The 24530-nt window shown below is 34.9% G+C and overlaps 1 protein-coding gene across 1 annotated transcript in view; it reads left to right on the top strand.

Annotated features, from left to right (window-relative positions):
- The window catches only part of LOC107296363 (dynein heavy chain 8, axonemal), a gene marked incomplete at its 5' end in the record, with an annotated part of 66822 nt that overhangs the window by 28617 nt on the left and 13675 nt on the right, over positions 1-24530 (top strand). Inside the window, 20 exons of the mRNA XM_015825710.1 lie at positions 672-790; positions 2024-2127; positions 4551-4727; positions 5104-5271; positions 6119-6331; positions 7737-7874; positions 8908-9035; positions 9654-9825; positions 10587-10742; positions 11631-11786; positions 13385-13567; positions 15455-15560; positions 16422-16674; positions 16775-16965; positions 21049-21170; positions 21474-21592; positions 21764-21966; positions 22501-22574; positions 23037-23189; positions 24265-24420. Coding sequence (XP_015681196.1) covers positions 672-790; positions 2024-2127; positions 4551-4727; positions 5104-5271; positions 6119-6331; positions 7737-7874; positions 8908-9035; positions 9654-9825; positions 10587-10742; positions 11631-11786; positions 13385-13567; positions 15455-15560; positions 16422-16674; positions 16775-16965; positions 21049-21170; positions 21474-21592; positions 21764-21966; positions 22501-22574; positions 23037-23189; positions 24265-24420 — 3091 coding nt within the window. The remainder of the gene's footprint in view (positions 1-671; positions 791-2023; positions 2128-4550; positions 4728-5103; positions 5272-6118; positions 6332-7736; positions 7875-8907; positions 9036-9653; positions 9826-10586; positions 10743-11630; positions 11787-13384; positions 13568-15454; positions 15561-16421; positions 16675-16774; positions 16966-21048; positions 21171-21473; positions 21593-21763; positions 21967-22500; positions 22575-23036; positions 23190-24264; positions 24421-24530) is intronic.

The following is a 24530-nucleotide window of genomic DNA, read 5'->3' as shown; positions in this document are numbered from 1 at the left end:
AGACATCAGCAAGTATTGCGGGCCCAATTGGCAAAAGAGAGCTCAGGACCATATTGGTTGGAAACATGCGGAAGAGGCCTTCATCTTGCAGTAGATAGACAATGACTAAGATGATGATGATGATAATGATACATAAAAAGCATTTTGCAATTTAATCTCAGCATATTATACAATTATAAATTTGGAATAATTTTCAAAATCGTGTGTTCCAACCTCCTGATTGGGGCAGGATCTATAATAGTATCACTGATTGATGAGTATCCACTTTCTGCAGTTTCTGTTTGAAGAATTCTAGTGAAAGAAAATTCACCACATCCTATGGTTGCTGTAAATAACATCACTAATATATAGTAAAAAGCATAACACCTCCATTGCCTTATTTTTCTGTGTCAATTGCCACCCTTGCAAAGCGAAATATACTTACAATTCAAAAGCAACCCAGTCATACTTTGACAATTGATAAATAGAGATGTAACAGAAAATTATATATAGAACCATTATTTTGGTTTCAGGGGAAACATGATTATTTTACAGACTTTACTTCCTAAATTAATGTTTAGAACTGTTATCATTTACATAATATAATAATCTAATACCCTAGGTTGTATCTTGAGATTATTATATAGTTGTGGCATTTAAATCTGAAGAGATATCACTATTATAAATTACAGATATCGGCGAAGAGCCCATGTCACCCCCAAATCTTATCTTTCTTTCATCAATGGCTACAAAGATGTTTATGCTGATAAGCTGTTCAGCATTAATGAACAAGCTGAGCGAATGAATATAGGTAAGATAAGTTCAAGTCAAAGATCTTATTTTTTCAATCCTTTTACTATGTCATCATATATCAATATATTAAGAAGTGAGCCTCAGCTGGACTTGTTTTCAAAAGCATATATAAGACCAGAGCTTAATCTTCTCTACTAACTGATTTTAAAATTGCAAATGGATCAGTTGTTTTGTTCCTATAATCATTTATTATTTGGGGGGAGTTAATTATTATTCTTTCTCTTGTGATAATTAACTATCCTGGAAGTACTTGTTATGAAAAGTAGGGTGTAAATTTGATAGATAAATCAATATAACAGTTAATTAAACATAATTATTTATTCATTATGTAGCATCAAGTTGAAGTCAAGTTTTAGTGACTACATCAATAGAGAAGAATATGGTAACTAGCACAAGGTAGATGCACTCAATTACAGCAGTGATGGATTCACCAGTATTTCTCTATCTTGTCAACTTGAAGATGGGTGGACTTCAACTCCCAGAATTCCCAGCTCTATTGACTGGGGAATTCTGAGAGTTGAAGTCCACCCATCTTCAAGCTGACAAGGTTGAGAAACACTGGGATACACTATGGAAAACTCTGAAGGGCCAGGTAGGGAAGATCACGTTGGAGAAAGTTTATGTGGTTGTTAAGTGTTAACACTGACATAATGGTCCATAATTAATCAAAGAAAGTGAATGAATAAAGACTGAATCACAAAACATGATGTAAAAAAATCAGTGAATGGGTTAAGTAGATGGAGTCAAATTATGATTTAATGGAGTTGATGAGATCCTCAAAACATGAAAAGTTTGAACAAGAGGCACACTACGAAGTGCTGTCAAGTTGTTGTGAATTCAAGGACCATTTTGTTGTGAAATCTGGGATAGAAAGATATGGGGTAATTTATTTGATGGCATTAGTATTAAATGGCTTAGCTATTGTTACTTTTATTTTTTCAATCACCTACTTATTTTCTCAGTTTACTTTTTCTTTACTCTTACTGCTTTTATGTACTTTACACTATGTTGCTTATCCTGAAAAGGAATAGCAAAATAGATACAGGTTGATAGATTTGTTTAACTGAGCTCTCTGAAGATCTGAACCTACTGGTAAATTTTAGTCCAGGAGCCAGACACTTACCCACCTCTTAGTGGAAGATTTTGGCTGTTTATGTTCATAATATTGCCTTAACACAAAATAGAACTATAAATGATTGCGGATTTCATTGGATTTTGACCATTATTATAGGCCTTGCTAAACTAATGGAGGCTAGTGAATCTGTTGCTAAACTCTCTCAGGACCTGGCAGTAAAAGAAAAGGAATTGGCTTTGGCTTCTGTAAAAGCAGACAAAGTAAGTATAAGCACACATTAGAACATTAAGTACACAAAGGTTGTTCATGGATTTTTATTTGTTTGGCCTGAGTTTTTAAGCAAATCTGTTGACACCTCCTGGATCAATTCATAACTATCCTCTAATTTTTTCCCACTGCTCAAAAATATGCATTTTAGAATCTGCAATGGATGGAAGTTCATTAAAGTCTAATACCATCTATTCATGGTGTTATTCTTTTTATACTGTACAGCTTCAGAGCTTAGACAAATGCTCAAAATTGATCTGATGACATAGTTCCTTGATCCCTTCCCATAATGATTATTTTAACTGCTACAACTTGGTTAAGTCTATTTATTTATTTATGGCAATTGATTGAATACTGTCTAGTCCATAAATTCAAGGCACTTTAGAACAGTTATACTGGAAATAAAATCACAAAATCTAGCACCAAACATAACACATTATGTATGTATCATAAACATCTACAACACATAAAAACAAACAGTTGTCTAGCCATACAGTTCCAAGTTGAAATGGTTGTTGTGGCCTTCCAAAAGGACTGTACAGTGGGGGCTATATCACCCTATATTTTTAGGTGTTTCACAATGTCAATGAAATGATTAATCTATCTGTCAGTGATAGCATGGTCCCTGTTCTCATCAAAAAGTCATGATAAGTCTTTTATTAAAGAATTTTAGAAAATAGTTAATTGAGCCAGTTACTACCAATGTTTAATTCTCCATTCTTTTCAGCTTTAGGCAGTGTTGAATGAGGCTGATTTTTATAGATTCTTGTCACCCTAACCCAACCGATATCTCTTTTTCAAAAGTGAAAAGCCCAGGAACCAGGATAAAGTAATCAGTCTTACCTTGAAGCCATACATCTTCATAATTGAAAAGCTGGAGCTGATTTCTACCTACACTTTTGCCCTCTGGCTTGCATTGCTACATGTCCTTTCCATTTAACTAGGTGCTCAGACTGTGTGCTCAGCAAACAAACATTTACATATATCATCAGGAAGAAAACTACACAACTTTCTACAATTTTCCATTAAAAAGGCAGGTTTCAATGAAAGTGATGTGTAGGAAATGGGAGAAAGAACTGATAACAAAAGGGACATGTCAACGCTGCTAACATTGGATGTTCTTGCTTTGACAACAGTTGGAAATGCAGCCATTTTACTCTTTTGCTTTTAGAGTTAGTTGATGCTGGGAGGGGGAATGTGGACGAGAGTCCAGCTAATCATAACAATAATAACTCAGCCATGGGAATCCAAGATTATTGCGCTCAGAGCTGATAAAGATTTGACAGGCTGGAGAGCTGGGGAAAAAGCCCGGGCTTCAAGCTAATTGGGGAAAGTGATTTATGACTGTTAATTGGAGGAGGGAATTGTGCTTTGCTACTTTGTGCCCAGGGGAGGGGAATTCAGTTTTTGGCTTTAACTATGTAGTGCCGATACATTGTTTCTCAAATAAAAGATTCTTTAAGGTGAACAATGCCTTGAAGTTCTTTTGAAGAGTTTCATCTGTCGGAACCATGATAGGACATACAAAGTGGTAGCTGAAGTCAGTAAGGATGGAGTCAAGAAAACTAAAGCTGAGAATGAGCTGCATCGGGAAGAACTGAAAGATATAAAAAAATTTTTTTCTAGAGAGTTAAAATATGATTCAAGGCATTTGAGAATAATATGAGGAAACATGGATAAAGAGGAAGTGCTTTGTGCTGTCTTTGCATCTCTCTTATCCCAGAAGACATTCTTCTTAACATGCCTGGGAAAGGAGGGGAACACAGTCCAGAATTGAAAAGGGTATAATAAGAGTCCATCCTGCTACCTAAAAAAAATGCAAGTCTCCAAATTTGCAAGTCCTCTTCCAGCCCCATCCTATGATTGTTATGATCTAATCCTTTGCTTCACATCTTGGTTGGCTTCTTTGATTTATGTCTTTGCCTTTTTATTTGTAGTTTCAGGGTCATTTTCTGGTTTCTTCCTATACATCATTTTTCCCACTAGCCTGAGTGGAAAAAAAAGGATATTTTTATTTAAAGTTTTTTCTAGGTTTTCTTTTAATAATAAGGTGACAAGTAAATGTTTTTGTAGGTTATGCATCAATTAATTAACTGTATTCAAGAACTACAGGCCTAACAGGTATTATTTTCCATCAGCCGCATGATCGTATACATGATTCTTCAATAGGAAGAAACTTACCCTACTGATATTGTGCTGAAAATGACAGCTCATTTAGTACATTATTTCCTAACAAGTTCTTCCTGTTTCTGGAGCTGTATGCTTGAGAATGAAGAGGCAAGGAAAACTAGGGAATCTGTCCTGGCTAAGTCAGTTCCTAATGTCAGTCATGCTATAGATTTGGCCTTTGCCATTATAAATTTCAGATATTTGCTCTGCAAATGCTGGTGCATCCTTTTTAAAAATGTTATATTAGGTGTTGGCAGAAGTGACTGTAAGTGCTGAGGCTTCAGCTAAAGTGAAGAATGAAGTTCAAGGGGTGAAAGACAAAGCCCAGAAGATTGTGGATGAAATTGACACAGAGAAAGTGGTAGCGGAGGCAAAGCTGGAGGCAGCCAGACCAGCCTTAGAAGAAGCTGAAGCAGCTTTGAATGTGAGTGGTATTTAACATTGCAAATGAAATGAGCAATATAAAAAATGCAGAATATAAGCAGCTTGCATAATTATTCTGTAAATTTATGGTGCGAAACTAGAGAGTGTTTTCTTAATTCGAAATAGTTCCCATGTAAGCATAAGTAACCTGCTGTTTCCAAATTGTATTACCTTTTTGTCTCCTACTTGTATATATGAGAGGTACTATTTACCTCTCATATATATTTACATCTTGACTATAACAGTTTTCATGGTTGGTAAAATTAGCATCTCCCTATTTCAAATTTTGGCAGCTGAAATAGGAGTTAAATGTAGAGGAGTAAGGCTTTTTAATAATTTTATAAAATATTAGTCAATAAATTAACTTTTTTCCCTAGACCATCAAACCTGCAGACATTTCAACGGTTCGAAAACTTGCCAAGCCACCTCATCTGATTATGAGGATCATGGATTGTTGTCTATTGCTATTCCAAAAGAAAATTGACCCAGTTACCATGGATCCAGAAAGGCCTTGTCTAAAACCATCCTGGAGTGAATCATTGAAAGTAAGCAATATTTCCAAGCACTTTTAATTTTTTTTAAAAAAAATCTATGGTTGAAATCTCAAAGCATCAAAGAATCATAGAATCATAGGGCTGGAAGGGACTTTGAAGGTCTTCTAGTCCAACCCTCTTACAAAGGCAGGAGTTCTTATACTATCTCAGACAAAAGATTGTCCAATATTTTCTTGAAAACCTCTAGTGTATAACAAAGCCACAGCATAGTTTGTAGAAGGGGGAGTCCTCAGTTTTCACAATTTGCTTTCTTCAGCCAAAAACATAATATACTATTCTAAAAAGTTCTGTTCCTCAGAAATGGTTTGTTTTTAAGTATAATGTCTACAGCAAAAAAACATTTAATGAGAAGAATTTCCCTTCCTTTCCTTTTCCCTTGATCCATTTGATCCATGTCTTCCATATACAATATTTGTTTTTGGATTTGATCCTCATTTATTCTGAAGTGACCAAACCACATCAGCATACTTTTTTGTACTGACCTTTTACTTTTGTATTCAATCCAGATTCATTGCCCTCTATCCTCCATGACCTTCTCTTTCCTTAAGTAATAATTGCACAATATCACAAGCACCAACAAAGGTTAGTTTTACCCCAAGCATGCACATGCTAATGTACATACACACACACATACTATGCCAGTGTGATTTGAATTAAGTAATTTTAAGATTTTTTTTTCTTCTGTAGTAATGGAACTAACAATGGTGTTAATGTTTTGAGATTTGTTTAAAGAGAGAAGAATTTTTTTTTTAGAGAGGAGATGGGCTCTGGAAATGTGGTAAAGGAAGACATTTGTAGGCAATGATGCTTTACTGTATGTTTTCCCCATTTTTTACAGCTAATGAGTGGACCATTTCTCCAAAGTCTCCAACAGTTTGCCAAGGATACTATCAATGAAGAGATGGTTGAATTATTGCAGCCTTATTTTCAAATGGAGGATTATACTTTTGAGAATGGCAAAAAAGTCTGTGGTAATGTGGCAGGGCTACTTTCTTGGACCCTGGCCATGGCAACATTTTACGGTATAAACAGAGATGTATTGCCTCTTAAGGTAAAACAACATGACATTAATTCATTTCTAGTTAATGAGAAGAAAACTATTGCAGACTCTTATTATCATTTATGTCTACAGAGAATAACTAGAGAATCAAGTGTCCCATCTACTTTTAGTGTCAGAGACTTTGTAACAAATAATTTAATTACCCTTGAAAATTGATGTATTTAGTTAAATATAGGGACAAATTAAAATAAGTTCTTCAATTGCACACTGTGTTATAAACAGTGCTAATTTGTTAAAATGCAAAACCACTAAAATACACCATTTTGAAAAAGACATAGCAGTAACTTCGGCTCTGTGATATTATTGATGATGGCTTCCTTCCTTCCCTCCCTCCCTCCCTCTGACTATCTAGTAGCCTGGGTTGCTTACTACAGTTAAAACAAACAATATAAAACCCTCCTTAATTAAACAGAGAAACAGCAAGCTCAGTGGTGGATTCATACAATATCCTGGCATAAAGAGTCAGGACCTGACAGCAGTGTTGGGGCCATGCACACTCCAGAAAGATTTTTGTTCCAGACAGCAGAAGCAATGATGGAGAAAGCATGTCTTCTGAATCCTATAGGATGACATTGTCTAAATTGGCAGGACTCAAGCATGCTGATCTTTCTGGATTTTCTTGAGCAACAGACAATTAGAAACAGGTAGCTGCAGAAATATCTAGACCATGTGCTATGCAGTGTTTTATAGGTGACAACCAGCACTTGGATACAAAGTGATTTGGACCTGCATATGCCACTCTGAAGGGATATTCTAGACTGTAAGACTAGCAAATATAGCTAGTTGCCCAGTCATGGATCTCTTGTTTTAACATCAAATTGTCACCTTGGTTTTTCTTTACATAGAAGATAAGAATCAAAGCAGCATTTTCTGGGATTGAACAGTTATTTGGATAGTAACTACCTACTAAATTACTTGCATCCCATCCCCCACTTTATAGAAAAAGGAAAAACATATATACAATGATTGATTGATTGATTGGCTGATTATGTGCCATCAAGTCATTTTTTAACTTCTAGCTATCACAAAGATAGATTTTCTCCATGACAACCTATCCCTAATCTGGTCTGTCATGTCTTCCAATGTTGCATCCATCATTACTGTCACTGAGTCCATCCACCTTGCTGCTGGTCATTCTCTTCATCTCTTTTCTTCCACCTTTCCCAGTGTTAAAGTCTTTCCCAAATGGCTAGATCTTTATGTGTTGAAAAGAAGATAATTTGAGCCATTTGTGTCTTCAGTGAGAAATGATTTTTTTTCCTTGGCTGTCCATGGTATTCTCAGGAGTCTTCTCCAACAGGAGCTCAAATAGGTCTTGCTTCTTCCAAGACCAACTAACTTTAAACATAAAAATATTTTTTTAGTAAATATATTGCTTCATTTTTTTAATTTTTAGACTAACTTAGCAAAACAAGAAGGACGTTTGAAAATAGCCAATGCAGAATTAGGGAAGGCACAATCATTGCTAGATGAGAAGCAAGCAGAGCTGGACAAAGTACAAGCCAAATTTGATGCAGCTATGCAGGAGAAGATGGTAAACAAAATAAAATTTTGAATTACACATTTCATATATTTTGCTATTACTTACTGCATGCACTTTTCATTCTAGGTTAGGGAAAATGCTTGCTCAGCAGGACAATTTTGGATGCTCTTTGCTTAACTAGTCATTGCCCCTGCTTCCTCAATTTTGAGGCAGAGAAGGGAATCAGGCAGTAGACATTGGCACTGCCTACTTTTGCCTCTCCATATCCATAATATCAAGCTTCTGAGATTAGTATGATACTGAAATATCATTGCAGCTCTGGTTAGCAGTTTAAGCAGGAATCTTTAGGGGAGGCTATTTATCATCTGCCTATTGATCTTGGTGCCTTCAGATCTTTGCCCCATCTGATTTAAATTCTCTTTTAAATTCTTTTAATCAGAGGTTGGCATGTTGCAAAGGGGAAGAGATAGAGATTAGAAGGTTGTCAAATAAAGAAAATTTTGAGTTTTATCTTGACTCCCAAGATTGTTTCTAGGCCTCATGTAATTCTCATAGGCATTTTGGAAAGTAAAAATGGCAGGTGTCTGTAGATCAGTATTTTATTTCTGCCTGGGCGATGGGGAAAGAAACTAAACAATAATTGTAGTATCCATATCCATAGAAGCTCAAAGAATTAGCAAAGAATACTTACAGTAATTTACCTTTTAGTTAGTGAATATTTTGTGATTAGCTCCTTTTGGCAGCCAAGAGATCTTGGGAGAAGGTAGTGTGTAGATAAACTAAATTAAATTCTGTGAATAAGCAAGTATTTGGATTCCTTGATTAGTGAAATTTCAAAATTAACTAAAGTTCCTAAGCTATGCATGCTCTGAATTAAAAGTAAAAAGGTGGCAGGTTTTTTTTTTTCTTCATATACAAATTTACAACTAGAACCTGTGCAAAATATGTTGGGGTTGACATATTTATTTTCAAGTTGCATGCTTTAAAAAGATGCTTGTTTTTAAAGATGTTCTTTAAAAAGAACTAGCATAGTTCTCGGGATGAACACTTGAAAAGTGTAATATGACATATTTTCAAATGTCAGGACCTCTTGAATGATGCTGAAATGTGCAGGAGAAAGATGCAGGCTGCCTCTGCCCTTATTGATGGCTTGAGTGGAGAGAAAATCCGTTGGACTCAACAAAGTAAAGAGTTCCGAGCCCAGATCAATAGGTATAGTATATGATCAGTGCAATAATAGTATTAATTTTAAAATAATATAAAACAGTCAAAGGAAAATAAAAAGGAATGTCTCTCTTCAATCCATAAAGTATAACTGTCCTTTTTATTATTTTATTACATTGTTTATCTTTTAAAATGATTAGAAATAGGTAACTTTCAGATAACTGCTTGATGGATAACAATTAAATTTTGAGTGTGATTTGCTTCCTTCTTATGATAGAGACCAAGATAGGTGAATCAGAACTAAGACCTGTCAATCTGACTCCATTCTTCTGATTTGTTTACATCTCCTCCTAGTTTAAATTAGAGCTACTAAATGGCTAGGCTTATGCCAGAAATGGTGTTGCTGCTTCACTGTCCTGTGTCCCATTTAATCAGCTCACTGATGCAAGTGGTTAGTGCAAGTAGGAGCCCTGTTCATTTCACCAGTCAATCATGCACATTTTGAAAAAACTATAAACTTTCCAGCTTGAACCTGAGGAGTAAAATGGGTATAAAACTGATTAAAGTGTCTTTTTTGAATGAGCTTTTTAAAATGTCTTTGTCACATTCCTTTTTTAAAAGGTTAAAAAAATGTATCTTAATGAAAGATTCTATGATTTTTCCTAGGCTTGTGGGAGATGTGTTACTTTGCACAGGTTTCCTTTCCTATTGTGGCCCTTTTAATCAGATATTCAGGAACCTCTTGCTTAAAGATTTATGGGAGACAGAGATGAGATTACGAAAAATCCCTTTTACTGAAAATCTGAATATTATTTCCATGCTGGTAGATCCTCCTACGGTAAGTCTTTAATTCTGTTAGCTTTTTGATAGCTTAGATTTTTAATCCTATTTCACTAAGTGGTTGAATAAATCTATTAACACATGTTAGTGGCTTGATAAATTCCTTCTCAGTAATTCTGTCTCAGTGTATTTTGTCACCTAGCCATCTTCGCCTGGGTGTTAAGTCTCAGCAGAGTAACTTCTTGGGTAGAAATATTCCAGGGTACTATCAAGTTCTAAACTAGAGTGTGAAGTTGAAGAATTGCACATACATGGAAAAATATTAGAAAAATAGCAACAGAATCTTCACTGCACCCTCAAAAATTGTATTTCAGATCCTGAGTTAGGGTGAGGATGGAGTGAGAGTACTATTATATTACAAAGGAGATAGTATTACAATGAAAGAAATTCAAACCTGTGTGGTTGAAAAACCTAATACACTTTCCTAGTCAGCTGTAAGGATGCTGTAGGCGTTTGCCCTTTGGAAAGCCAGACATTTTTATGGGGAAAATATAGTACTTATCAGGAAATAGAGAGGGGTTAATATGTGGTACTGAGTACATAAACCACTCTTCTCCATGTCACTTCCATGTTGAGACTGCAATCTCTACAATGGGCTAGCATTAATTGCCATTTCACAATTACAGTAAATGATGGTGGCAGTAGAGTGTCCTGGGAAACCAGGATTCCAGAACGGAAGCATTTAGAACTTATTGCTCTTGTTGTTTGATTCAGTTTTCTTTTCTTATTCATCTTATGTCTTCTTCTACACATGTCTAGATTAGTGAGTGGAATCTGCAAGGGCTTCCAGGAGATGAACTCTCAGTTCAAAATGGCATCATTGTTACAAAAGCAACCAGATACCCACTTTTGATAGATCCACAAACTCAAGGGAAAACATGGATTAAGCAGAAAGAAAAGGACAATGATTTACAAGTAAGTATTACAAAATTTTAATATTCCGTTCATATTCCTGTTTCTCTTCCATTCCCCCATCTCAGAAAACTAAGCTACACAATGATTACATATGAAGAGGAGAGTTACTGCATTGCAGGGGCCAGAGCAGATCAATAGCTCACCATCACACTCAGTGTTCATTGGGTAAGGAGGATCCAAACTTTCTCTCTTAACCAGGTCACTGGAAGAGATACCCCTAGGCATGCCACTTTGGTACCCAGAAAAAAGGACAATTATCAATGCATTAAATCAGTAGTATACTGTAAATGTGTCACACTGTAATCTGATACAGTGATGGTACTTCTTCCCTCACATTTGTGATTGTTTATTAAATTTAAACTGTCCTCATTTGATTTTTGAGGTAGTAACTCTTTCTATTTGTTTGGTATCTTCCAGAAAGGATCTTTTCTTCATATAATAAAAGCAAGATAATTCTATTTAGACTTTTCCAATGCAAAGACTTACCATTGTCACAGAACTTTCCCAGCTATTTTGTCATGACTTTAGAAGGCACTGGGATAAGGTCACTGACTTAGAAAATAGGACCATTGAAAACTTATTTAAGTTCTGGTTCAAGTTTCTCAGACAGAAGTAGATATCTCTAAATCCCAGTTCCAGGGATTCAAAATGGAAAAATAGTGACTTACCTCCAAGAATTGTCATAAAGTAAAATATAAAAAGAAATTTAGAGAATTAGGCAATCCCATATAAGTCCTCACAGAACTAATATGAGTTCACTGAGATTTATGTCAAATTAAGCAGGCATAGGTTTACAAGCACTTTAAGAGTATTCTAAAAATAAGTGAAAATAAGCACTTTGATAAACTATATTGCCTTTATTTATAACAAACCATTTTTACTCCTAAGGTGACAACTTTGAATCATAAATATTTCCGTTCGCACTTAGAGGATGCCCTCTCTCTGGGAAGGCCACTTTTAATAGAGGATATCAGGGAAGAATTAGATCCTGCCCTTGATAATATATTAGAAAAGAACTTCATTAAATCAGGAAGCTCTTTCAAGGTGAGCTATATTATTCCGTACATTCTGTTGTTGTTTTTTTGTTTAAATATATGACAAATGTTCTTGGACAAACCACTTAAAGAAATTATATAATCAAACAATGAACCTTCCCCTTCAGTCTATGACCAGTTTCTTCAACCTCCAAAGAACAGAGAGATCAGAACTCTCCTTGACAAGAGATTGTTTCTTTCTGAACCTCCAGGGAAAAAAGTTCTTATTTTTCCTCCCATTCCCTTTCCAGTGCTTCATTGGAAGCCTTTCCCTCCACTTATCTGTTACAAGGACAGAAATGTTTTACTAGGTAATGGTAGTGGCATTTCAGAGATTGTTTTTAGAAATTACTATGCTTTTGTGAAGCAAACTTGATTCTGCTTGACATATCAGTTTATTCTGCAGCTTGCCTCACTGAGGTAGAGAAGTGGCATGATTTCCCTGAACAAAGCACTTAGCATCCCACTCTGGAGTTGCTATAGCTGGAAGGTTTCTTTCCATGCTCAGAAATCTGTGTTTGGCCAATACTGGAGGAAGCAAAGCATAGCAATGAAGCTACTCCACTTCGCTTTGCTTCGCTTCGCTTCACTGCTAAAATGGGTTTACTGTCGGTTTAATGAGATGTTTTAATGCACGGGTGTCAAACTGCCGGCCGGTTTCATCATACCGAAGCCACGCCCACCCCATTGCCGGTAATGCAAAAAGAGTTGCGATACGTCGCGACACATCACGTGACGTGGCAAGTTTGACACCCGTGCTTTAATGAGATCCAAGGTTTTTGTCCAAGTGAAGCCCTCCCTTTAATGATCTGAAGCAACCATTATGTATCTAAAGGGTGTTGATTCTGGTCCATCCTGTGATAAAAAGCAAGAATGTAGCTTTGATTTAGGATATCTGCTACTGGTGCCATTTACCCAGAATAACATTCCACATGACCACCAATTTTGCTAGGACAGTTGATAGGTATCAAATTGCGCCTGTCAGCAAGATGCCTCTTTATGAAAATCATTGCACTTTGAGCCTTATACTTTACATTTCTATGGAAAATAGTGGGCAAATTTACTATCAAATTCTGGCAATGGGGAGGAGAAGGGAATGTTTTCAACCTTAAAATAAGGAGTTCAGAAACTGTATATAATCCACCGATCCAAAGCTTCCCACCCCTAAAATAAGTCAGTGGCAAAAGCACAATGCATTCCCTTCTCTCTCTTTTTTTAATGGTATATTAAAGCCATAAATTACTAATTGATTTTGTACCATATAACTGACTACATTAACTACAATATAATAAGAAATCTGAAATAATTATATATAAATATCTATATCTAAATCTATATATCTATAAATCTATAGATATATAAAATATACTAAAGCAAGTATATTGGTTAGTATATTTACATAAATTTTCTTGATTTTTGCCCATGTTGCAATACTTCCTCTTCAATTAAATATTGGGATGGATGGGAGGCTCAAATAATTGAACAGTGATTTAATCGGAAATAAAATGAGAACAAATATATATATTATTAGAAAATATTTAAAATATTTGTCAGTTATTAACTGTATTATTAACAATGCATTGAAACAAGATTTGAACTTTTATTAAGGTGAAAGTTGGGGATAAAGAAATAGATGTCATGAGTACATTTAAACTTTATATTACTACAAAATTGCCCAATCCTGCCTTCACTCCTGAGATTAATGCTAAATCATCAGTAATTGATTTTACTGTTACAATGAAAGGACTTGAAAATCAGTTATTGAAGAGAGTAATTCTAACAGAGAAACAGGTAAGATAATCAGTACAATGAGTTGTTATACATAATGAAAAAATGATGTTTCACTGAAGCTTAAATATTGATTTCAAAATTGTAGACTGCATTTCATTAGCAAAGTGAATTTAAGATGACAGATGGACTGATGACGGATGGATATCAAAGAACAAAGAAAATTGGCAAAGGTTGACATATCAGAAACAGAAAAGATTTAGGCACAGAGGGGTTAGAACAGTATTTTCCTTACTCTCCCTCTGCAAAATTGAATTATATTATTAAGTTAAAGTAATTACAAAGACCTACTCTCCAATGGGCTCAATGGAAGGCATCTCATCAAGTGTCAAGAGCTCTTTGGAACAAACTTATTTCATAAGGACCTTTGAAGGCATTCTCAGGAGTGAGTATTTTTAAGCACTCTCTCCTAGGGAAAGGTGTAGAACAGCTAAGGAAAAGCCTAACTGGCAATTACTCAAATGAACATATTGCAAGTAAAAGTCATCATTGCTAAGATGATAGGAAGATTTGGAAGGGAAAAAAAGATTTTGTTTGAAACCTGGTGGGCTGTCTTAGAGAGCTGGCTTAATCCCAGAAATTGAATGTGTTCAAAATCTGTGTGATATCTACAGCAGGAATAAAAGTATTCCTAGCCCAAACAAAGCTTCAGTGATGGAAGAGCACACTTCTTGCTCAGTTATTATTATCTTGTTTTTATTAGAAGACCAGTGGATGGATAATACTGCATTCTAAATGTTTATTCTTTAAAAAGAATGTAAACATTTTTAATATGATAATGTTTAATACTTCTATTATGTTATTTTTGGAGCCTATTAATTCATTTTTGGTTTGCTATTTTTATTTTTTTCTGTGCCTTCAAATAGTATTATTATTATTTGCATTAGATTTTACCTGTTATGCTTAGTCAAAGGCATCAGACTGTGACTCTAAACTGGGGAAATATTTATTTTGAAGGGCTTGCATGTGTATTCACATAATATAAAGGAAATATATAAAATATGTAAACATAAAATAATTGTAAATAAGGATTATGTTTTTGTGTATCATCTGGACAAAGCTACGTGTTCAGCAACAAGTGCATTATATTTTTATTTTTATTTTTAAATGTAGTTATTAAATTCATATGCCACATTTCACTATCAAGCAACAACATGAATTCTGTTGTGGTTTTTGATATTGCACAATGCAGCAATGAAAGAAACAGGGTAGATGAAAGCATTTGCATAAGAAAAACAGCAGTAGAAAGAAAATTAACCCTTGCCCTCCATTTTTGCATTTGTAGTTCATTCAAAACTATTTTCCTAAGGACGTCCTATTTTCAGATTAGATTGGAAAAGTTGCTTAAGGAAAGAACTGTATAGGAAGAGTGAAGCGCACCCATTTTCCACTTCTGCAATACACAATTTGTAAAACATAAAGTATCTGAATGGTTTTCTCCTTTGTGGACTAGGATGTAGAGGAGGGTCTCCAAGTATAAGTGGGTTTAAAAATTGTATGCATAATTATTTAGTTTTTAAAATAGTGAACATTATTGCAGCAATTCCTTAGAAAGTTAAACATGGAAAAAGTGAAACTTGAAGATAGATTATGTTGAAGGCAGCTACAGTTTCATACGAATGTAGGAAAAGAAGATGACCATGGATTTCTATAGAAATAAGTTCGTGAGATCTGTCAAAACCATTTATACCATGGCACATTTAACTGCTGATTCCTTGTATCTAATGTTCCTATGATTAAAAAGATTACCAAAATCCAATATGTCCTGAAACATACAAAAATACTTTCCTAAGAAGACAAGCAATAAATCAGTTTTTAAACCTTCATCCTTATCTTTTTTAATGCAAAACTGAAGAAGTAAACAAGTCTGTGTTGTGATATTTAATATAGGAACTAGAAGCCGAAAGAATTAAACTCATGGAGGATGTAACTTATAATAAGCGGAAAATGAAAGAACTAGAAGATAATCTCCTTTATAAATTAACTACAACTAAAGGTATTATTGTATTTATGTTTATCTCACTGTTACATAAATAATGTAGACAAATTTTCCAGTGCATCATAATAAAAGATACAGCTCTAATTTAGAAACTTATTGGACTATTAATTTGAATCTAGAATGTCCCTCAGAAATGTTCTACTATATTTGAAAATAATAGATTTTAAGGCAAGGAACCTTTGGTTCCCTGCAGATAAAACAGTGGGTGTAGTTTCTCCTGCTGTTAACAAGCCACCCTAGAACAATACCAAATAAATAGATTCAGTTGTCTTAAATCAGCAATTGGGATGATATGATACCACAATTAATTGTTCTAGCACCCCATCTAACTGGCAATAGCTGTCTAAACTATCATGAATTAATTTGATCATAATTATACTGAGACATTAAGGCAAACTGAGCAATGGATCCTTATTAGGGCTGAAGAATTGTTATCCTTCATTGTCTTCTAAAATCCATTGCTCTAAAATTTATAATTATCTATAAAGTAGAGCCATCTTTTATGTACGTAGATTTTAAGGTACTTTATTATTCATTTCATTTATTATTACTTTGAATTACATAGCTGCCCATCTCAAATGCATGATTCTGAGCATCTGACAGAAGGCTTATGACCAGTGGTGGGATTCAGCCAGTTCGCACCAGTTTGGCAGAACCGGTAGCTAATTTTTTGTTGCCCAGGCCCAGAATGGACTTCCACACAGAGAACTGGTTGCTCACATATTAGAATCCCACCACTGCTTATGACTCTGGGTTGTCAGTCCCTCTGTTTTCTATTAGCCTTTTTCATGGTCCCCCTGAAAGTGAAAAATCTATTCCAAATATTGTAAAACTTTATTTTACTTTGGTACTCTTTAGGTTCTTTGGTGGATGATGAATCACTGATCGGTGTTTTGAGAACCACTAAACAAACAGCTACAGAGGTATCTGAAAAACTAGAAGTTGCAGGAGAAACTGAGAAAAAAATTAACACTGCACAAGAGGAATACCGTCCTGCTGCTACACGAGGGAGCATTCTTTATTTTCTGATCACTGAAATGAGCATGGTTAATACAATGTATCAGACTTCCCTTGCCCAGTTTTTAAAACTGTTTGATCAATCCATGGCTAGGTAGGAACACAATATTATTATATGCAGTGATGTTTTTCTGCATATGCTCCAGTATTTGTTGTGACTTAGTCAATTTGCTTGCTTTGTTTTGGCACCTTAGATCTGACAAGACTCCTATTCCACAGAAAAGGATCACAAATATTATTGAGTACTTGACATATGAAACTTTCACCTATTCTGTTAGAGGCCTCTATGAAAATCACAAGTTTCTTTTCACCTTGCTTTTGACATTAAAAATCGATCTTCAGAGGAGCCAGGTCAAACCAAAGGAATTCCAGGCACTCATTAAAGGTAACACCTAAAGCCACAGGATTGAATAAACAAAGCTTTGTAGTAATCATAGCCAAAAAAACTATTCATAAAAGTATATGTGTTCATCATAGAAAAATGCAAACTTTGTATAATATATCACCATAGATACAAAGAGTACGAACTTAGTTTCATTCATTCATTCATCCATTCATTCATATGCAGTAATTATAATGCTATGAAACAAGAAAATTACACATTTTTCTCACAGAATGAGTATTGAAGTAGAAAAACCAGAAATACCACTCAGGTTATTGTGAATACATGTGAACACAGCAATGATTTTTGGAACAGATTGGACAATCTTATCAAAGTGAATCAAGGTTAAAATTAGATGACATGAATGCTGGATGAGAAGCAGACATGCGCACACAGTCACAAGAAGTGATTTAGCAATTTGGAAACCTGAGAATGAAAGAGAATGGTAATTGTTTGTTGAGTGTTTCCTTCAAAGAGTCAGTTTGTATCATGGAATATTGGAAATACCCTAAGAATACAGAGATAAGAGCTATATTGTTACAGGAGGAAACAGGGCTGTTACAGAAAAGGTCCTTGTGTCAAGGGGGGAGAGCAGGTGTGACAAGGAGATTCAGATTAACTCCTCCCTTAAATATGCCAGGTATAAATTAAGCTAAAGAATAGCCTTGTCAGACTTTCAGTATTCTATTATTCTGCCCTACTAGTTATAAAGATCTTTCCAGATTCCCAAATGGTTCTGGTTTCCTAAGTTTGCCAGCCAAATTCTTCTCAAATGCATAGTTTAATCATACATCAGTTCAAATGGCTTATGGATAATGAATAAATTAACCACGTGATTTCTTTCTTTCTTATGAAATATAGGGAAAATTGATGAAGGATACAAGGGTGATGTGAAGTTCTGAATATGGGAGGGACCACAAAAGTGGATGTTCAGGAAAAAGTGGACATAAGGAAAAAAAGAATGTAAATTAGAACAAAAGGAGAATGAATGAAAAAGGAGAAAATATAGGTTTAGCATGAAAATGTATTGAGGAAAAAAACACTCTCCCAAAAGAATAATGGAAACGTGCTAAGAAAACAAGATGTGGAAACTGCATGAAACAGAATGGGAAAGACATCTTACAGATTGCCCTAGAAGAGTTTGGATTTATTCTAGTGGAAATTATTAAAAAGGACACTTAGTAGATTTATAACAAGATTATTGATAAGTATAAATTTGTGCAAGAGAATGGTTGCTGCAAAAAATTATGAGAGAAAGATATTGTATGTCTGTATAACAAAAATAGAATTACAAAGTGTTTACTCAAAAGAACAAGATTAAAAGAGGCAGAGAAAATGCAAAGTGACTCGATGAATGTAAAAATTGTTTCGAAAATGGGTGAACAGAGCTTAAAGAGCCTCCCTCAAAGTGAGTGGAATTAAAAATTAAAGTGATTAAATGAATGGAATGAAATTCCAATAAAGAAGAGAGAGAATGCCGAAAGGAGTATTTGAGAGTTTTATGGGAATGATGATGAGATACCAAAGAATGGAATTGGCATGACTGCTATGAATGTTTAATATGCAATGTTGTGAGAATGGTAGTCTGCAGTTTTAGATAGTGTAAATAGAGAAATACTAAATAAGGGCACAGTTTGCCTAAGGAGTAGCTGTGCACCTTATTTAACTTGTATGAGAAGTTTGCACAGTTTGAAGAATGCTGTAATTGTCCCTGTAGACAAAAAGAAAGGTAACAAGGAAGGCTGATGGATTGGTTTCTCAGCTGTACCTGGGAAGGTATTTGATAATATTTTGATTGACAGGTTACAAGAGATGACAATGAGCAACATCTGTAGGATGGCTTTATGCCTGGCAGGGACTGCACAGAGCAAGGTTTTGCTCTTCATCAAATCATTGAAAAACATGAGAAACGTTGTTGATTTAGAGAAAACGTCTGATCAATGAATTATAATGTGTTTTACATGAATATAGATTTGAAAGTTTAAATGCTGAATTTGATAAGTATATGATGCTAAAGAGTAAAAAATGTGTGGGGGATATGGAATGCTTGCAAATGATACAGCATGGATAAAACAAAGATGGGCAATGTCTTGTTGGTTGCATGCTGGTATAAATAAATATATTAAAATACTTGTGGCATTAAAGATGTGTTGGCTGGCAATGTGAAAGTATATGTACCTATGTGTACAGGTAATAATGTCTGATTACTTGAGAATTTATTTTGCAGCAATGATTAGACTACAAAAAAGAATGGATCTGAAAATTGATATATCAAGAAAACAAAGCTAGTTGTACTGAGAGTAAATAGGAGTGATGATTTAATACATAAATAGTGAAAAACGTTAAACAAGTATTTGAATCTTGATTATTCAAGGTGGAGAAATATTAAGATGTGTAAATGCTGATAAAAGCTAATGAGTAGTATGCTGTCCATTGTGAGGAATTAATATTAAGGGGGGAAATGGTATTGTATAAGAGCCTGATTCTGTCTATTGTATTATATGGAAGTGTGAATTGGGGATGTCAGTAGAAACATCAAAGTAGAATGGGGTATTTCAGAACTGTGTGTAAGAAAACAGGAGAAAATAAGACCAAGACTCAACAGCTGCTGAGTGAGTATGTATTGAATCTGAAAGTGAGCGAGCAGGAACAAAATATATGGAGATGGTTTAATAAAATAACAACAATGAATGGGGATCAACTTGCAAAATATACAGTATGAAGAATAAATAGGTCAAGAGGAAGGAAAAGACCAAAAAAGGTTGTGATTCATTGGAGCTGATGAGTACTTTGGAAAGAGAGAGGTTAAAAAGTTTACAAGAGTGGTTTGGATATAGTGGAAGCAAAGTTTTTTTTTTTTACAGAAATGGGAAATGTGAAGACATATAGCAAATAGTCTTGCTTCAGATGTTGCATTACCAAACTAGGTAACTTCACCAGCACTTGCAGAAACGTCTGCAAGAAAACCTCCAAACTTAAACCGTACCATTTAGCCCTGAACTATAAATATTTTCTTCTACAAGTCTTGTTTTAAACTGGATTTTGCTAAATTGCTTTTCCTTTACTAATCTTTATTTTCCTTACTATTTTTTTTAGCATTTTTCTATGGTTCATATAACATTAAATATTCTCAGAGAAAATAATCTGCTGGGTATGTACACAGTACATTCCTAGATAGTAGTGTTTAAGTATCACCCATCACACGGGAGACCAGGGTTCAGTTCCCCAATGAGGAGGCTGACATTATGAGAGCCACTTTGGTCTGGTGGTTAAGGTCCTAGACTAAAAATTGAGAGACTGTGGTTTAAGTTCCACCTTAAGCCATGAAAGCCAGCTGGGTGATTTTGAGTATTATGGAACTAGAACTATTTCTTGCTATGCTTTTGCCTTTCAATGAGAAGTTGATCCAGGAAAAAAAAATCACATCTCAACCTGCTCCAAACTTCTCATTTTGCAAGATACTCACAGCAATAATTTCTTCTCTCTCTGACAGGGTTGTTTTTGTGCGGAAAATAGGAGAAGGAAGGTGTGTTGGATATGTTTGCTGCCTTGAGTTATTTGTAAAAATAATAAAGTCAGGATACAAACAAACAAAATAAAATTAATAATAATCTTACTTTCACTTTCTAATTGAAGTAGGACAATTAGACACATCCCATGCTAGAACCAATGTGAATTGGAGATCAATGCAAGTTGATCATGAACCTCTTTATTTAGCACTCAGTCCTGCTAAGTTCGACAGGAGTTCAACTAGCTAAGATGTTTGCTTAGAATTTCACTGCTCTGTGCAGTCCTAAACATTTTTATTCAGAAGTCCACCCCATCAGGCATAGTGGGCTAGCTGCTGGTGAATGTTCTTTAGATTGCAACATTACTCTCTGTCTCAAATAGAGATAATCTGAAAAAAAACTATGCATGGAACAATGTGATACTTGGGATAAAAATTGCTGATTTTTGTTATTGTTCAGACCTGTAATACGCATAACATATATGTATTTCATAATAATATGAAATCTTAAGGCTTGATATAGTTATTTGTTAATGTATAGGGGCCATTTTCAATAACTATTAATGTTTTTCATCCAGGGGGTGCTGCGCTGGATCTAAAAGCTTGTCCTCCCAAACCGTTCCGCTGGATTCTAGATATGACATGGCTCAATCTAGTAGAACTGAGCAAACTACCACAGTTTTCAGAAATTATGAATCAGGTATGATTATAGCCTTAATTATTTTTTACTTCTTTTAGCATTAGCAAATAATCCTATTGTCTTTTATGACCACTTGTGACATGGCCATTCATGCCAGGGCATTATATTGTTCTGCATTTTAAGTGCGGATATTTTTTCCATGCCTTAACAGGTGGATGCAGAAATCACGATAAATGCTATCATATTTTCAAATGTGATATGAACTAATCTTTCCTGAATTCAAAGACTTCAATGAAGTGGAGACTTCTTGTCCATTCTTTAAAGGAAAAATAAGATTAACGGTTACCTCTGGTCCTTCATTAGATATCCCGTAATGAGAAAGGATGGAAAAATTGGTTTGATAAAGATGCTCCCGAGGAAGAAACTATTCCGGATGGATATAGTGATTCACTAGATACCTGTCGCAAATTATTGCTTATCAGGTAAATATCACAACTAATTTTGCATTACTTTTTTATATGTTCTTAGTTCTTTTCAGGAAGTGATGTATATTGGCACTGGAAGATACACATTTTCTAAAAAGTTATGTTTAAAGCATTGAAATAATTATGAATAGATGATATAACACTAACTTAGGAATATTTTTTTTGTAGGTCTTGGTGCCCAGATCGCACACTTTCTCAGGCCCGAAAGTATATCGGAGATTCCTTGAGTGAGAAGTATACAGAACCTGTCATCTTAAATTTAGAGAAAACATGGGAAGAAAGTGATAGAAGGACACCTCTCATTTGCTTCTTGTCTATGGGATCTGACCCAACAAACCAAATTGATGCATTGGCTAGAAAACTTAAACTGGGTATATGTTTATGTTACTTTTCAAAACAAGAATTTTAGAAAATTGCTACACTAAATCTGCCTTTGCAGTAACTTTTCAGGTGAATCTCTTAGGAATCCTACCTTTTGTAATAGTTTCTTCCACTAAATAAAGCCCAGCTCCTTAATATGGTGCCTCCAAACACTCAAGTCTCTGTGGGCAGCTCCCTCAAGGCCTGCAGGCTCTATATTCTACTTTATTTCATTTTCCACTCATTTTCATACTTTTAATTAAATAAGTAATGCAACAGAAAGCTATCATGCTTTAAAGGTAATGTGGGACTAGCACAAGCAAAGATAAAATAAATATTCAGTAATAATATAGAACAAAGCAATAACCCTACAACTGAGATAAATAAAAGATATCAGGTGTTCTTCAATAATGACTACATCAAATCTATAATTGAAAAAAAAGAATTAATAAAAATAACTCATCTTACTCTTTTCAAAATTGATTGCAATTGCAAAAACAGAAATATTTTAATTTATTAGCATTGTATTGTGTTATTTATTGTAGAAAACAGAGCTATATCTATGGGTCAGGGGCAAGAAGTTCATGCACGCAAACTAATTCAGATGTCAATGGTACAGGTAACATGCAATGTTTTTTTTAGTTGGGTTTTAATTTTTTCCCCCCAACAAAAATGTTTTGTATTTGAAAAAAGGCTACAGTCCTTTGCTTACTGATTGTAGAATAACTCTCATTCAACTAAATAGCTCAATAATTATGCCCAGATTTCAAAAATTAAAATTTATTACATTGGTAATTACCCCCCAAAATTATCATTACTCCCAATTGACAATAGCTGTCCTATTGTGATTGTTATAACTACCACAAGATGGCACTGCTACTTTATTTACATTTGGAATCTACTCCTTTCATCTGTATGCAAACCCATACTTGTTTTTGATAGTGTTAACAAACAAATATTGGAGGATAAAGTATGTATGGTATATGAAGGATAAATTTCCATTAGAAAAGTCTTCATATAGTGTTATTAATCAATAGCAATATGCTCAGACAAATAGTTTAATCAACTGTTTTGGGAACAGGGTGGCTGGGTGTTACTTCAGAATTGTCATCTAGGTCTAGAATTTATGGAAGAACTTTTGGAAACAATGATGACTGCTGATATTCCCGATGAGACCTTCAGAGTTTGGATAACCACTGAACCACATGATAGATTTCCAATCACTTTGCTGCAGGTTAGTTAAATCTAATGAAAATGGGAGTGTTTATTGATTTAAAAAATCAACTAAAATACTACCTTCTTTGGAACTGTAAAATCTAAACATTTAAGACATTTGAGCTAGTTTGCATTTAGACTGGTCCAAAAAGCAAATTGTTTTCTACTCCTTTATGGGGGATGTTATATGCCAACCAGATGTGTGATACATTCAACAGCAATTTACACTCAATAGCTCTGAAGTGTCTGGTGCTTTTGGCTACTCACTCAGTGCAGATCATTGCTGTTTTGAACTAGCAACAGAGTAGTTTGTGTATTCATGATAAGAGGTATTAGATAATTAAAGAGATGAACATGAATATAGGCAACATGGATTAAAGCATTCTGATCTGAATCAAAGCTGGGTGTCTAGCCGAAGTTGCTATTCATGGAAAGGGGAGAGGAGGTGATGATTACTGATTCCCCATTGTTCCTGTGGCCACCCATTTTCATACCAGTGCTGTGTGGCGGGATGTCATCCAACTCTCTAACAAGACTTGTGGGGAAAGGGGACTTCCATGATCAAGTGTTTCCTCTCAATCTATGAGTAAGGTCTATATACTCTTTTGAAAACAAAAGTGGCAGGTGGATTATCTTAACAATATTTGTGTGCTATAGCCCTGTACGACAATGCAGAAACATATAAAGTATATGTGCTTTTAATTTTGATCACATTTCCTTCATTCAAATGCTCAATAAACACAGTCACAGTAGCATTTGCAGTAAACTGCAAAAACAGCTAATATTACTTGAAACGCACACCATGATGTCATCATGCAAATGCTGCCATTACATACTATGCCCCAATGCCTGAGGCAGGTGTGTAAGTCACAGCATCTGTGTGATGCCTATCCCGAACATGTCCTCATTTGCTCTTTTTGTGTCCTTGCAGTTGCTATGGTAAACATTCTAACCACTACATTTTGTTGTATTTGTGGACTTGATGAAACAGCATCATTTTCTAAATGATGTGCCCTGACCTTCATTTTTCAAAACCGTGTGGCATGACTCCTTTGGAATCAGAAATAATAAACCCTTTTTTCGTGTTATGCCAGACTTCAATAAAATTCACCAATGAACCTCCACAAGGTGTACGAGCTGGTTTGAAGAGAACGTTTTCTGGGATAAATCAAGACTTGCTTGATGTCAGCAATATGCCTATGTGGAAACCTCTTCTTTATACCGTTGCCTTCTTGCACTCTACTGTCCAGGTATTACAGACAGAGAGCACATTTTGTGCCTAATAGAATCTTTCCATAATAAATCATCCTGGTAACTCATTGAGGCCTACAAGCTTTGTATGCCTCACACCACATGAAGG

This window comes from Protobothrops mucrosquamatus, unplaced genomic scaffold, assembly GCF_001527695.2.
Source record: "Protobothrops mucrosquamatus isolate PMUCROS unplaced genomic scaffold, P.Mucros_1.0 scaffold2764, whole genome shotgun sequence".
Taxonomy (NCBI): Eukaryota; Metazoa; Chordata; class Lepidosauria; order Squamata; family Viperidae; genus Protobothrops; species Protobothrops mucrosquamatus.
The sequence above is the reverse complement of the archived record's forward strand: the minus strand, read 5'-3'. Positions and strand labels throughout refer to the sequence as shown.